The 17,321-nt window shown below is 43.9% G+C and overlaps 1 protein-coding gene across 2 annotated transcripts in view; it reads right to left on the bottom strand.

The window, feature by feature from the left end:
* Positions 1 to 5,965, bottom strand: part of LOC141091519 (cell surface glycoprotein CD200 receptor 1-like) — a 59,684-nt gene extending 53,719 nt beyond the window's left edge. For both annotated transcript variants that reach the window (XM_073577153.1, XM_073577154.1), the window contains exon 1: positions 5,848 to 5,965. In XM_073577153.1, coding sequence (XP_073433254.1) covers positions 5,848 to 5,917 — 70 coding nt within the window. In that variant the 5' untranslated portion in view covers positions 5,918 to 5,965. The remainder of the gene's footprint in view (positions 1 to 5,847) is intronic.
* Positions 5,966 to 17,321: the final 11,356 nt, after the last annotated feature.

The following is a 17,321-nucleotide window of genomic DNA, read 5'->3' as shown; positions in this document are numbered from 1 at the left end:
TACATGTCCGGGCCCGTCTGAAGTTTGCTAGAGAGCATTTGGATGATCCAGAGGAGTTTTGGGAGAATGTCCTATGGTCTGATGAAACCAAACTGGAACTGTTTGGTAGAAACACAACTTGTCGTGTTTGGAGGAAAAAGAATACTGAGTTGCATCCATCAAACACCATACCTACTGTAAAGCATGGTGGTGGAAACATCATGCTTTGGGGCTGTTTCTCTGCAAAGGGGTCAGGACGACTGATCCGGGTACATGAAAGAATGAATGGGGCCATGTATCGTGAGATTTTGAGTGCAAACCTCCTTCCATCAGCAAGGGCATTGCAGATGAAACGTGGCTGGGTCTTTCAACATGACAATGATCCAAAGCACACCGCCAGGGCAACGAAGGAGTGGCTTCGTAAGAAGCATTTCAAGGTCCTGGAGTGGCCTAGCCAGTCTCCAGATCTCAACCCTATAGAAAACCTTTGGAGGGAGTTGAAAGTCCGTGTTGCCAAGCGAAAAGCCAAAAACATCACTGCTCTAGAGGAGATCTGCATGGAGGAATGGGCCAACATACCAACAACAGTGTGTGGCAACCTTGTGAAGACTTACAGAAAACGTTTGACCTGTCATTGCCAACAAAGGATATATCACAAAGTATTGAGATGAAATTTTGTTTCTGACCAAATACTTATTTTCCACCATAATATGCAAATAAAATGAAAAAAAAAACAGACAATTAGAGTTGAGCGATACCGTCCGATACTTCAAAGTATCGTATCGGATGGTATCGGCCGATCTTTAAAAAAAGTATCGGTATCGCCGATTCCGATACCGGAAGTCCCATTCAAGTCTATGGGACTTCCGGTATCGGAATAAGAAAAACCCTTTCCTGCCCTTGTACAGCCTCTCTGGGGTCTGTACGGGCCTTTCGGGGGGCTGTGCCGGCCTGCCAGGGGGTCTGTGCAGGCTCCGGTGGTCTGTGCCGGCCTGCCGGTGGTCTGTGCAGGCTCCGGGGGGCTGTGCCGGCCTGCCGGGGGGCTGTGCCGGCCTGCCGGGGGGCTGTGCAGGCTCCGGGGGGCTGTGCCGGCCTGCCGGGGGGCTGTGCCGGCCTGCCGGGGGGCTGTGCAGGCTCCGGGGGTCTGTGCAGGCATCGTCCGATGGGACTACAAGTCCCATCGGGCGATGCCTGCTACCATGACAGTGATTGACACATTAGCCAATGATGGGACAGTAGTAGTCCCATCATCCGGCTAATGTGTTGAATGTAAAAAAAAAAAAAAAATTACATGCTACATACATACAACATGCATACTACATACATGCTACATTCATACTACATACTACATACATGCTACATTCATACTACATAAATACTACATGCAACATACATACTACATATATACTACATGCATGCTACATACATACTGCATGCTACATACATACCACATATATACTACATACATACTACATGCATGCTACATGCATGCTACATACATAACACATATACTACATGCATGCTACATACATGCTACATACTACATATATACTACATGCATGCTACATACATACTACATGCTACATACTACATATATACTACATGCATGCAACATACATACTACATGCTACATACATACTACATATATACTACATGCATGCTACATACATACTACATGCTACATATATACTACATATATACTACATACATACTACATACATACTACATGCATGCTACATGCATGCTACATACATACCACATACATAACACATATATACTACATGCATGCTACATACATACTACATGCTACATACATACCATATACATACTACATGCATGCTACATACATACATGCATGCTACATACATACTACATGCTACATACATACTACATATATACTACATGCATGCTACATACATACTACATGCTACATACATACTACATATGTACTACATGCATGCTACATACTACATGCTACATACATACTACATATATACTACATGCATGCTACATACATACTACATGCATGCTACGTACATACTACATGCTACATACATACCACATACATACTACATATATACTACATGCATGCTACATACATACTGCATGCTACATGCATGCTACATACATACTACATGCTACATACATACCACATACATACTACATATATACTACATGCATGCTACATACATACTGCATGCTACATACATACTACATACATACTACATATATACTACATGCATGCTACATACATACTACATGCTACATACATACTACATATATACTACATGCATGCTACATACATACTGCATGCTACATGCATGCTACATACATACTACATACATACTACATGCTACATACATACCACATATATACTACATACATACAATACATTCATACAATACATACATAGACATACAGTACATATAACATAGAGTAACATACTTACCAATACTTGTCACATTGTTCCCCGAAGCCATTGTCTTTTCCGGAATAAATATTAACATAACAAACCACAAAAATACTCACCCACGATCCGAAGCAGTCCACGAGTGTGTCCCACGACGATCTTGGGTAGAGAACTGCAGCATCAGCTGTTGCTGCCGTTCTCTACGGGCTGCAGGAATCCAATGACGGAAGGTAGGTATCCTTCCGCACTGTATTCCTCCGCCACTTAAAAAAAAAAAAAAGTCCCTAGTCTCACTTTATGCCATTGCTGTGTGGGAATTTCCCACGCAGCAATGGCATAAAGTGAGACTAGGGACTTTTTTTTTTTTAAGTGGCGGAGGAATACAGTGCGGAAGGATACCTACCTTCCGTCATTGGATTCCTGCAGCCCGTAGAGAACGGCAGCATCATCTGATGCTGCCGTTCTCTACCCAAGATCGTCGTGGGACACACTCGTGGACTGCTTCGGATCGTGGGTGAGTATTTTTGTGGTTTGTTATGTTAATATTTATTCCGGAAAAGACAATGGCTTCGGGGAACAATGTGACAAGTATTGGTAAGTATGTTACTCTATGTTATATGTACTGTATGTCTATGTATGTATTGTATGAATGTATTGTATGTATGTAGTATATATGTGGTATGTATGTAGTATGTATGTAGTATGTATGTAGCATGCATGTAGCATGTAGTATGTATGTAGCATGCATGTAGTATATATGTAGTATGTATGTAGCATGCATGTAGTATATATGTAGCATGTATGTAGTATGTATGTGGTATGTATGTAGCATGTAGTATGTATGTAGCATGCATGTAGTATGTATGTAGTATGTATGTAGTATGTATGTGGTATGTATGTGGCATGTAGTATGTATGTAGCATGCATGTAGTATGTATGTAGCATGCATGTAGTATGTATGTAGTATGTAGCATGTATGTAGTATGTATGTAGTATGTAGCATGCATGTAGTATGTATGTAGCATGCATGTAGTATGTATGTAGTATGTATGTGGTATGTATGTAGCATGTAGTATGTATGTAGCATGCATGTAGTATGTATGTAGCATGCATGTAGTATGTATGTAGCATGCATGTAGTATGTATGTAGTATGTATGTAGTATGTATGTAGCATGCAGTATGTATGTAGCATGTATGTAGTATGTATGTAGTATATATGTAGTATGTATGTAGCATGTAGTATGTATGTAGCATGCATGTAGTATGTATGTAGTATTTTTTTTTTTTTTTTTTAACATTTAACACATTAGCCGGATGATGGGACTACTACTGTCCCATCATTGGCTAATGTGTCAATCACTGTCATGGTAGCAGGCATCGCCCGATGGGACTTGTAGTCCCATCGGACGATGCTTGCACAGACCCCCGGACATCAGCACAGCCCCCCCGGCAGGCCGGCACAGCCCCCCGGCAGGCCGGTACAGACCCCCACAGGGTGCACAGACCACCGGCAGGCCGGCACAGCCCCCCGGCAGGCCGGTACAGACCCCCACAGGGTGCACAGACCACCGGCAGGCCGGCACAGCCCCCCGGCAGGCCGGTACAGACCCCCACAGGGTGCACAGACCACCGGCAGGCCGGCACAGCCCCCCGGCAGGCCGGTACAGACCCCGGGCAGTCCACACAGCCCCCCGGCAGGCCGGCACAGCCCCCCGGCAGGCCGGCAGAGACCCCCGGAAGGCCCGAAATGACGGCGCATCATGATGCGCACACACCGCGCATCATGATGACGTCAGTCTGTCAATCAACTTTGAACTTCCGATTCCGATGCCGAATTCCGATATTGAAAAAATATCGGAAGTCGGTATCGGAATTCCGATACAGCAAGTATCGGCCGATACCCAATACTTGCGGTATCGGAATGCTCAACACTACAGACAATGTGATTTTCTGGATTTTTTTTTCTCAGTTTGTCTCCCATAGTTGAGGTCTACCTATGATGTAAATTACAGACGCCTCTCATCTTTTTAAGTGGTGGAACTTGCACTATTGCTGACTGACTAAATACTTTTTTGCCCCACTGTATTTATAATACCATGTATACATTTGGGGTGCCTTTTTTAGTTATTCTAAGTGTGCACCTATTGTTGTTTTATATTTTAATAAAGGCCATTTTTTGATTATTTTATTCTGTGTTTTTTTTATATTATATATTACACACATCATATTTTCTTTTATTTCTATACCCTGCCCGGTTTCATCTTCCACCATACCCAGAGTATACAGTGGTTTTTTCACCGGATGGTCTGCCATCCAATTTTTACAGAGGGTTTTTTGGCATAATTTTTATTATATATTTAATTATTTCAAAAAATTGTTTATTTTGGAATATTATTTTTATTCCCCACTGTTTTAATTTCATGTACCCTGAGAGTAGTCCATATTCTGTCAAGGTAGAGTGGAGATTTGGGAGGGAAATGTGTGGGTTGGTGAGAGTGAGGAGAATATCATCCGCAAATAGAGACAACTTGAACTCTCTCTCCCGTACATTAATGTCCTGGATATCTGGGTTATTCCTTATTTTGGAAGCCGCTATCAGTTCCTTTGTAGAGCACACAATGGGGCTGTGCTCTGCATAGGCAGTCAATGAGATGAGAAAGCTCTCAGTATCACGAAGTGAACTTTGTCGGTTTGGTTGCCGCCTATGCAGAGCGCAGCAGCAATGACGATCTCATCTTGACTACTGCACTTTGTATAGGCAGAGGCTGACATGTCAGAAGTTGAGCATGAGAGTATTCAATCATGCACACTTTCCATGTGCTGCACGCTTCTCAGCCTCTTTAATAGTTTTGTGATAGGAGAAACATAGATCTGTTGTAAAATAAATCTAAAAAAAAATCCCATTAAATAAAAAAAATTCACTAACATTATTATAAATGTTATGCTTTTACACATTTTTTCCAATCTTAAGTAGTGTTAGGGTTAGCTGTAGGGCTAGGGGCAGGTTCAGGGTTACAACAAAAAAAATAAAAATAAGAAATTGAAAATAAAATAGAACAATGTGGAACTTTTCTTTTTAAAATTGTATGTCGTATATCAACAGAAACAAAGTAGAAAAAACCTAGAAGGACAAATGGTAAACTACAATGACATCAGTATTTTCTTAAAATTCAGCAAAGGTTCTAGCGAGATAATGGCTTCAATACTGGACTGGTGGAAGGAACTCAGCAAAGGTTGCCAATCCAGGAGTTATTTGCTTAGCTCCAGGTTCTGGCCCAAGCCCATGAAATGAAATGTATTTTTATTTTGTCCAAGATAACAAAAGTACAAAATATGTTAAAAGTCTAAAATCAGAATTCTTAAGGTAAAATATTGGCAACACTACATTATCTGAAAACTTTGTAAGCGGCAGAGTCCCAACTTTTAATCTCCTCCCATCCATATAGAAAGCACTCACCTGCAGATATAACTCCCAAGAACCAAAGAACTAGAGCCATCCGAAAAGTTACAGATCGCAGCGGCACCATTTCTTAATTCTGCTGTGAAAAGAAAGAGGAAACCGACAGATAGAGCTATTTATGTAGCTCAACTTCCTGTCCAGCAAACTTTCTATACTGTATGTCAGAAATTCATTATGGTTTTATTATATGGTATGGCTGCACACAAAAAATATCACAGATCCGGCTTTCAGTTCCTTGGTCATGTTTTAAAGCTCACTGACAAAAAAGCAATTCTGTAAACTTTTTGCCATTTTTATAAAGGAACTAGCTGAAGAGCCCAGCGCTGCCCGGGCATAATAACCAACTACGGTTAGTTATAAAAAATTATAATGATTATATCTATATATAAAGCTGAGTGTACAGCCCCGCCCACTCCGCATAGCCACATTCACTATAATATCTCACATCATCTCGTCAGCCAGAGCCACCAGACTACTACCCCTAATATCCCATATCATTCAGTCAGCCAGAGCCACCGAACTACTGCCCCTAATATCCCACATCATCCTGTCACCCAGAGCCACCAGACTACTACCCCTAATATCCCACATCGTCCCGTCAGCCAGAGCCACCGGACTACTACCCCTAATATCCCACATCATCCCGTCACCTAGAGCCACCGGACTACTACCCCTAATATCCCACATCATCCCGTCACCCAGAGCCACCGGACTACTACCCCTAATATCCCACATCATCCCGTCACCCAGAGCCACCAGACTACTACCCCTAATATCCCACATCATCCCGTCAGCCAGAGCCACCGGACTACTACCCCTAATATCCCACATCATCCTGTCAGAGCCACTGGACTACTACCCCTAATATCCCACATCATTCCGACACCCAGAGCCACCAGACTACTACCCCTAATATCCCACATCATCCCGTCAGCCAGAGCCACCGGACTACTACCCCTAATATCCCACATCATCCCGTCAGAGCCACTGGACTACTACCCCTAATATCCCACATCATTCCGACACCCAGAGCCACCAGACTACTACCCCTAATATCCCACATCATCCCGTCAGCCAGAGCCACCGGACTACTACCCTTAATATCCCACATCATCCCGTCAGCCAGAGCCACCAGACTACTACCCCTAATATCCCACATCATCCCATCAGCCAGAGCCACCGGACTACTACCCCTAATATCCCACATCGTCCCGTCACCCAGAGCCACCAGACTACTACCCCTAATATCCCACATCATCCCGTCAGCCAGAGCCACCGGAATACTACCCCTAATGTCCCACAGCATCCCGTCAGAGCCACCGGACTACTACCCCTAATATCCCACATCATTCCGTCACCCAGAGCCACCGGACTACTACCACTAATATCCCACATCATCCCGTCAGCCAGAGCCTCCGGACTACTATCCCTAATATCCCACATCATCCCGTCAGCCAGAGCCACCGGACTACTACCCCTAATATCCCACATCATCCCATCAGCCAGAGCCACCGGACTACTACCCCTAATATCCCACATCATCCCGTCAGAGCCACTGGACTACTACCACTAATATCCCACATCATTCAGTCAGCCAGAGCCACCGGACTACTACCCCTAATATCCCACATCATCCCGTCAGCCAGAGCCACCGGACTACTACCCCTAATATCCCACATCTTCCCGTCAGAGCCACTGGACTACTACTCCTAATATGTCTCATCATCCCGTCAGAGCCACCAGACTAATACTGCTAGTATCCCACATCATCCCGTCAGAGCCACCGGACTACTACCCCTAATATCCCACATCTTCCCGTCAGAGCCACCCATCAGCCAGAGCAACCGGACTACTACCCCTAATATCCCACATCATCCCGTCACCCAGAGCCACCAGACTACTACCCCTAATATCCCACATCATCCCGTCAGCCAGAGCCACCGGACTACTACTCCTAATATCCCACATCATCCCGTCAGCCAGAGCCACCGGACTACTACCCCTAATATCCCACATCATCCCATCAGCCAGAGCAACCGGACTACTACCCCTAATATCCCACATCATCCCGTCACCCAGAGCCACCAGACTACTACCCCTAATATCCCACATCATCCCGTCAGCCAGAGCCACCGGACTACTACCCCTAATATCCCACATCATCCCGTCAGCCAGAGCCACCGGACTACTACCCCTAATATCCCACATCATCCCGTCACCCAGAGCCACCAGACTACTACCCCTAATATCCCACATCATCCCGTCACCCAGAGCCACCAGACTACTACCCCTAATATCCCACATCATCCCGTCAGCCAGAGCCACCGGACTACTACCCCTAATATCCCACATCTTCCCGTCAGAGCCACTGGACTACTACTCCTGATATGTCACATCATCCCGTCAGAGCCACCGGACTACTACCCCTAATATCCCACATCATCCCGTCAGCCAGAGCCACCGGACTACTACCCCTAATATCCCACATCATCCCCTCAGCCATAGCCACCAGACTACTACCCCTAATATCCCACATCATCCGGTCAGCCAGAGCCACCAGACTACTATCTGTTTTCTTGCTTTAGGCTTATGTAGTCCTCCGGCCGTGATGAGGCGTCTAGGAACATCGTAGGAACGCTCCACGGCTACTGCTAGTTGTGTGGTAAGATCAGGAATCTGCAATCTGCATAGTTACCAACTTCTCTGGTTTTCTGTGGCTTAGCTTGTTTTGGTTTTTTTTCTCCTCGGTGACCCATTCATAACAGAATCACCAGCCATACCGCAGATTCTAGGGTACTCAAAAGCAGGAAAGAATTGTAAAAAAAAAAGTGTCAGAATTTTTTTTTTTATATGTATATTTTTTCCTCTTTCTCTGGGGCCGTAGGAGGATTTTTTTTTTTCTTAATGGAGATTAAGCAATTGTCTGATCATGTGGAGCAGCTCACTGCTGAAGTGCGGGGAATTTCCGCCTATCACGCTCATTCACATACTGCTGAACCAAAGATCCCTACTCCTGATGTGTTTTTTGGGGATCGGTCTAAATTTTTGAATTTTAAGAATAATTGTAAATTATTACTTGCCTTGAAGCCTAATTCATCGGGGAGCTCTGCGCAGCAGGTTAAAATTGTCATCTCTTTGCTGCGCGGCGATCCCCAGGATTGGGCGTTTTCTTTGACACCTGAAGATCCTATTCTGACTAATGTGGATGCATTTTTCCAAGCCTTGGGGTTGTTGTATGATGAACCTAATGCTATTGATCAAGCTGAGAAAGCCCTATTGGCATTGAACCAGGGTCAGGATTTTGCAGAGTTATACTGTCAAAAATTCCGAAAGTGGGCGGTCCTTACTACATGGAATGGCAGCTCTCTTTCGGAAGGGTTTGTCAGAAACCGTAAAAGATGTTATGGTGGGATTTCCTGTTCCCTCTGGTCTTGACAATTCTATGTAATTAGCCATTCAAATTGATCGGCGTTTACGTGAACGCAAAACTACACGAGAGGCGCTGCCACCTTTTGGACAAATGTCTGAACCTATGCAATGTGATGGGGTTTTGTCTTGGGCGCAACGTCAGGAGTTTAGAAGGCGTAATTAGCTGTGTTTTTTCTGTGGAGACGTCTCTCATACTATTTCTGTCTGTCCAAAACGAGAGAAACGTTTTGCACATAGATTTGCTGTGGGCAGTATACAACCTATGTTTCTTTTGGCAATTACTCTGATCTGCTCCTTATCCACGTTTTCCACAAAGGTTTTTGTGGATTCAGGAGCAGCATTGAATCTGACGGATTTGGACTTTGCCAAACGTTGTGGTTATTATTATTATTATTATTATTATTATTATTTATTGTTATAGCGCCATTTATTCCATGGCGCTTTACATGTGAGGAGGGGTATACATAATAAAAACAAGTACAATAATGTTAAACAATACAAGTCATAACTGGTACAGGAGGAGAGAGGACCCTGCCCGCGAAGGCTCACAATCTACAAGGTTTTTCCATGATACCTCTGCGGACGCCTATTCCTTTGAGGGGTATTGATGCTACTCCTTTGGCGGAGAATAAACCTCAGTTTTGGACCCAGGTGATGATGCGTGTTGCCCCAGACCACCAAGAAAATTGTAAATTTTTGCTGCTGCATAATTTGCATGATACTATTGTTCTGGGTTTTCCTTGGTTGCAAACTCATAATCCAGTTTTGGATTGGAAATCCGTGTCTGTGGTGAGTTGGGGTTGTCAGTGTGTTCTTAGGGACGCTCCTGTTTTCTCCTCCTCTCCTCAGTCTCATGATATTCCTGATTATCTGGCCGATTTTTCTGATGTATTTAGTGAGAGTAAGTCTGCGTTTTTGCCTCCTAATAGGAGTTATGACTGTGCAATTGAGTTGATGCCTGGGTGTAAATTTCCCAAGGGTTGGCTTTTCAACTTATCAGTACCCGAACATGATGCTATGCGATCCTATATTAAGGAGTCATTGGAGAAGGGTCATATTAGACCATCCTCGTCACCTTTAGGTGCTGTTTTTTTTGTCGCCAAGAAAGATGGTTCATTAAGACCGTGTATTGATTATCGTTCCCTTAACAAGATGACGGTTAAATATCAGTACCCGTTACCTCTGATGTCTGACTTATTCTCAAGAGTTAAGAGTGCCTGTTGGTTTACCAAGCTTGACCTCAGGGGGGCGTATAATCTTAATCGCATCAAGCACGGGGATGAATGGAAGATGGCGTTTAATACTCCGGAGGGACATTTTGAGTACCTGGTGATGCCTTTTGGGCTACCTAATGCCCCTTCTGTCTTCCAGTCCTTTATGAACGATATTTTCCGTGACTTTGTGGATAAGTTTTTGATCATCTATCTGGATGATATTTTGATCTTTTCTAGTGATTGGGATTTTCATGTGGAACATGTCCGGACTGTGTTCCGGATTTTGAGGGAGAATTCCCTGTTTGTTAAGGGATCGAAATGTCTCTTTGGTGTACAGAGGATTTCATTTTTGGGATTTATCTTATCTCCATCGACTATTGAAATGGACCCGGCCAAGGTACAGGCCATTTATGATTGGGTTCAGCCTACTTCTTTGAAGGCCCTCCAGAAGTTTTTGGGTTTTGCTAATTTCTATCGTAAATTTATAGGTAATTTTTCTGGTATTGTCAAACCACTGACTGATCTGACCAAGAAGGGTGCTGATGTGCTGAATTGGTCTTCTGAGGCTATCTCAGCATTTCAGGAGCTTAAGCAGAGATTTACTTCAGCTCCTGTTTTACGGCAACCTGATGTCTCACTTCCATTTCAAGTGGATGTAGATGCTTCTGAGATTGGTGCAGGAGCTGTTTTGTCCCAAAAAGACCCTGTGACTTCTAAGATGAATCCCTGTGCCTTCTTTTCTCGAAAGTTCTCCCCATCTGAACGCAACTATGACGTGGGGAATCGGGAATTGTTGGCCATGAAGTGGGCATTTGAGGAGTGGAGACATTGGTTAGAGGGAGCTAGACATCAAGTTGTGGTCCTCACCATCACAAGAATTTGATTTATCTGGAGTCGGCCAAACGCTTGAATCCTAGACAGGCTAGATGGGCCTTGTTTTTCACACGTTTTAATTTTGTGGTCTCTTTTCTTCCGGGCACTAAGAATGTTAAGGCAGACGCCCTTTCTAGGAGTTTCTTTGCTGATTCTCTTAGTGTGACTGAGCCTACTACTATCCTAGGTGAGGGGGTAGTTCTTTCTGCCATTTCGCCCGATTTGAGACGCACCTTGGAGGAATTTCAGGAGGATAAACCTGAGTGTTTCCCTATGGGAAAATTGTATGTTCCTGACCAGTGGAGAAAGAGAGTGATGTCTGAATTCATTGCTCCGCATTGGCTGGTCATCCAGTTATTTTTGGTACCAGAGATTTGGTGAGTCGGTCCTTTTGGTGGCCTGCCCTATCTCGTGACGTCAGGAATTTTGTACAGTCCTGTGGGACTTGTTCTCGGTCTAAACCTTGTTCTCGCTCTAGTGGGCTGCTGATGCCCTTGCCGGTGCCCAAGAGGCCATGGACCCATATCTCAATGGATTTTATTTCTGATCTTCCGGTCTCTCAGAGAATGACTGTTATCTGGGTGATTTGTGATAGATTTTCGAAGATGGTCCATCTTGTACCACTCCCAAAGTTGCCATCTTCCGCTGAGTTGGTGCCCTTGTTTTTACAACTGGTGGTTCGGTTACATGGGATTCCTAAGAACAATGTGTCCGACAGAGGAGTCCAGTTTATTTCCAGATTCTGGAAAGCCTTTTGTTCCAATCTGGGAATTCAGTTATCCTTCTCCTCCGCGTTTCATTCCCAGACCAATGGACAGACTGAGAGAACAAACCAGACCTTGGAGTCTTATTTGAGATGTTTTATATCTGCTGATCAGGATGATTGGGTCTCATTTTTGCCCTTGGCCGAATTCGCAATGAACAATAGAGCTAGTTCTGCCACTTTGATGTCACCCTTTTTCTGTAATTTTGGGTTTCATCCTCGATTCTCTTCAGGGCAAATGGAATCTTCGTCCTGCCCAGGTGTGGACACTGTGGTTAAGAGAATGCAGCAGATATGGGACCAAGTGGTGGATAAGTTGTCACTCTCTCAGGAAAAAGCCCAGCGATTTTCCAACCGGCATAGGACCATTGGTCCCCGGTTTAAAGTGGGTGATATGGTTTGGTTGTCGTCTAAGAATATTCCTATGAAGGTTGCATCTCCTAAATTTAAGCCAAGATTTATTGGTCCTTATAAGATTTTGGAAATTCTTAATCCTGTTTCGTTTCGATTGGCTCTTCCAGTTACGTTCAAGATCCATAACGTATTTCACAAATCTCTGTTGAAGAGGTTTGTTGAGCCAGTGGTTCCTATGGCAGCACCTCCTGACCATGTGTTAGTCAAAGGCAATGTGGAATATGAGGTAGAGAAAATATTGGATTCTCGTTTGGTTAGACGGAGACTCCAGTATTTGGTCAAACGGAAGGGTTATGGTCAGGAGGATAATTCTTGGGTCTCTGCCTCTGATATTCATGCCAATAGATTGGTTCGTGCTTTTCACCGGGCCCATCCTGATCGGCCTGGTGGCGTGGATGAGGGTTCGGTGACCCCTCCTCAAGGGGGGCTACTGTTGTGAGTTCATTCTCTGGTTCGGGAGGTGATGCGGCTGGTTTAATCGGTGGAAATCTGCCACCTGAGAATGAGGATGACAATTGGATCTCAGGATTCTCAGATTGGATTTAAGACAGCCGACACCCTATTCAGTTGCTGGTAATTCCTTCTGGCTTGTCAGCTCCTGGTTTTCAGCTCTGTTCCAGTCATCTAAAGCTAAGTTTTTCTGCTAATGTTCACACTTGATTTTGTTGGTCTATTCAGTTTTTTGTGGGGTCTGCCAGCCCCGGCTGGGGGCTGAGCTGAATTTCCACTCTTATTTATCAGTATTTTGCCAATTAGCTTTTTGTCCCTTACTAGTTCGGTCTCTTTTTGCTCTGTCTCAGAATATTCCAGATTGCTGATATAGTGGGAGAAGTCTAGTGACTTCAGGGTTAATTTTGCTATCAGAAGTGTTGGACATTATTTTTGTAGGGTTTTTTGCAGGTTGCAGACTGTTGTGAGTTCATTTTCCCCTTCACCATTGAGGTCTGATGAACTCCCTCTTCTGGTGAAGGAAGGTGGTAGTGAGGCTGATTACAAAGCACCTGAGCAGAATGATGATGACTGGGTGACTGGAATTGCTGACTGGATATAAGGCAGCCGACGCCCTTCTGCCTTGCGGGTGATTTCTCTGAGGGATTCTAGGAGACCAGTCTGATTCCTGCTCCTAAAAAGCTAAGTTTTCTGCTTTGCTTTTTGCATTTGTGTTTTCGTTTTGTTTTGCCTTTTTTTTCTGGATTTCTGCCTTCCCCTGCTGGGTGAGCTTAATTCCTTTTTGCTCTGTCTTCAGAAAATACCTGAGTACTGATATAGTCTTTTTGAAGCCTAGCGTCTTCAGGGCTTTTTTCCCTATCAGTCTGTTGGCTCTTGTTTTGAGAGGGTTTTGGCGGATTGCAGACAGCAGCTTTTCTATTCTGTCCTATTTAGTTAGCTTGGGCCCCATCATTTGCTCAGCCTATCTTTCTATCTGTGTGAGTGTTTTTTCATCTTGCTTCACCGTCATTATATGTTGGGGGCTGCCTATTGCTTTGGGGTCTGCTCTGGGGCAGTTTAGATTTCCCTTTCTGTCTTTAGGCTATGTAGTTCTCCGGCTGTGATCGAGGGGTCTAGGGCACCGTAGGAACCCCCCACGGCTACTGCTAGTTGTTGTTGTTAGGTTCAGGGGTCTGCAATCCAATAGCTGCCAACTTCTCTGGTTTTCTGGACTTAGCTAGTATTTCTGTTTTTGCCTCCTACGGTGACTCATTCATAACAGCAGACAGTGACTTGCCTTTCCTTTCCTGTCTAGTTAGTTTGGGCCCCATCATTTGCTCAGCCTATTTTCCTGCCTGTGTTTGTGCCTTCATCTTGTTTCACTGTCAATACATGTGTGGGGGCTATCTATTCCTTTGGGGTCTGCTGTGGGGCAGTTAGTTTTCCCTTTACTTGCTTTAGGCTTATGTAGTCCTCCGGCCATGACGAGGCATCTAGGAACATCGTAGGCACGCTCCACGGCTACTGCTAGTTGTGTGGTAAGATCAGGGATCTGCAATCTGCATAGTTACCAACTTCTCTGGTTTTCTGTGGCTTAACTTGTTTTGGTTTTTTTTCTCCTCGGTGACCCATTCATAACACTACGGTGTCTGCTGCAGGACCATTAGTATCCGTACAACCTCGGGGACCGGACCCCGGCCTTGCGCTTAGAACTTGAAAAGGGTTCTCTATTCCTGGCCCTTGTTCTCTTACTCTCCTCACGTTCCGTGCTAATCCTTCTTCCCAATGGAGAATCAAGCTTCCTTTCTCTGTCTCTTTCCTGTGCCAGCAGACCCAGATCACTGTGGCCTGCTGCAGCACTTCCTTCTTCCATCCCTCTCCCTGGGATCTTCTCTGTCTCACACTCTGTCCGTCTACATCCTTACTCTCTGACTGAGTGAATGACTGACTGTACAACTCAACTCTTCCCGCTCTTTTGTGTCAACTAAACTCCACCCACCTCCCAGCACGTTTTGTGTTCCAAGCATGGAGCCACCAAGGGGTGCTATGCTACACTCCCAGCAGGGTGCTTTGCTACACTACTTTGTGGTGTGGGGTGCAGGTGTTGGAGCGTGGTCAGGAGTCTCCACCTTACCTCGATGGTGGGGTACCACACCTCAGGAGGAGGTGCAGTACCTCTGTGGCTACTGAACCCTCAGGGGTGCCACACATAGAACGAAGGGAGATCAATCCTTAAATAACATCTGTCCATCCCAGTATCAGAAAATAAACAAATACAGCTTGAGAGCTGAAAGTTCACAAATTAAAGATTCAATCTCCCTTATTTCAGTTGTGTTCTGTCCACACTTAGATGTTATGGGCTCTAAAAGACATTAAAGCTCCTACTCTGTCCACATGCCCTCTGCAACTGACACAGAATGGAGGGAAACCAGTCCAAAAATAACATCTGTCCATCCGAGTTTCAGAAAATAAACAAATACAGGTGGAGAGCTGAAAGTTCACAAATGAAAGATTTAATTTCCCCTCCATAACCCAGGGCGAACACATTTCAGTTGTGTTCTATACACACTTAGAAGTTATTAGCTCTAAGAGACAGTAAAGCTCCTACTCTATCCACATTCCCTCTGCAACTGACAAAGAATGGAGGGAAACCAGTCCAAAAATAACATCTATCCCTCACAGGATCAGAAAATCAACAAATGTAGTGAAAATAATTCCAGGTGAGGAGCTGAAAACAAAGAAATTAAAGGGTCAACCTCTTGATAACCTGCCACGACACACTATATCAGGTGTGTCCGATTCACCCTTATAAGCCATGGCCTCTAAGAGGCAGTGAATTTTCCACCTCCTCCACATGCCCTCTGCAACTGACACAGAATGGAGGGAAGTCAGTACTTGAATAACATCTTCCCATCTCAGTATGAGAAAATAAACAAATGCGGGGAGCAGAAGTTCAAAAGAAAATTGACAAAAGGGATATCTGCTACCTCCATGAAATAAACAGAAAGCTACGTCCGAACAGAGATGACCACAGATAGTGATCCCTATAATACGGTGAGTTGGATTTTTCTCCAATTTGTAACAGTGCCACAAGTAAAACTAATTAGAGAAAGTTTACTATAATGTGTTTTGATGTTATAAATGTAAAAATATAATGGTATATGTGACTTTATGTGATCAGTATGAGCTGAATTAATGTAATATAACAAAGTCTTCTATACTGTAAGCCAATATAAACAGAGAGCTGTGGGATGTGCCGTCATTACATCAATACGAAGTCCAAAAAGTACCTGGCTCTTGATCTTCAGGCTTATGAAAAGTTCGGCGAGGAGAACAGTGAAGATTACCGTAATGATTAATCTCACAATGTTATCAGGTCTAATTTTATAAACTAGAGGGAAACATAAGAAAAGTTACAAGGCCATAAGTGAATGGTGAGGTACGACTGGTGGTGGGTACGATAGCACATGGGTGGATCACACACTATAGTAATATTTTTGGACAATATATTGGATTATTAATCAGATACAGATTTTGAATGTAACATTGGAAATCATGGACAACACACGTTACCAACCGCTAGAGATGGACAAAGATATGATTGTCCACAGGAACGGATACCACATCTACCATCATCCACTAGATATGGACCATGAATGGTGTTTGATCAATTGTTGACTTATAATTACATGTCCCAACAAGAACACATGTAGTCGGATTTAATTAATTAGAATCATGCTTCAGGTCTTCAAGGGGTACTCCTATCTTGTACTTTATAACAAATCCAAAGGCTATGCCATTAACATTTAGTAAATACTGGTCCCCGTTGTGTGCTGCTGGTAGTGGAGAAATTGTCGTAATTCCCAAATAAATTAATAAGACTTCTGACAACTTCTCTACTAATGATGGAAATTGGTTCTTAAGGTAGAGGTAGATCCAATTGATGGGACCCACATACGTATATGGCAGAGCCTGAGGATATACCATAAATGTACAAGATGAAAATATCCCTTTAACAAAAGGTTCATGCTGTGCAGCATTATAAGGAGTGGAAACATCCATGGGGTTGGGTCAATGATATTCATCATGTCCTAAAATACTGTCTTTGGACTGATGGAGCTGACGCCAGTCTATGTTTTGCAAAAATGGATTGGGTTGTTTCGTTAGGCATATTTTAGGACATTACAAAGTGGCTAGTAGAGTAACTTTAAAGGGTTTTTTTTTCCTTCAAGCCTTCAATATCATATAGGTGAGTTAAAGCCCAGCACGTTCAAGGATAACATGTTATCAGTAGAGTTGAGCGAAACGGGTCGAAAAAATTCAAAAGTCGCCGACTTTTGGCAAAGTCG

Source organism: Dendrobates tinctorius, unplaced genomic scaffold, assembly GCF_039654945.1.
Source record: "Dendrobates tinctorius isolate UK_male_01 unplaced genomic scaffold, ASM3965494v1 ptg000054l, whole genome shotgun sequence".
Classification (NCBI taxonomy): Eukaryota; Metazoa; Chordata; class Amphibia; order Anura; family Dendrobatidae; genus Dendrobates; species Dendrobates tinctorius.
This window is presented reverse-complemented; position numbering and strand designations above follow the sequence as displayed.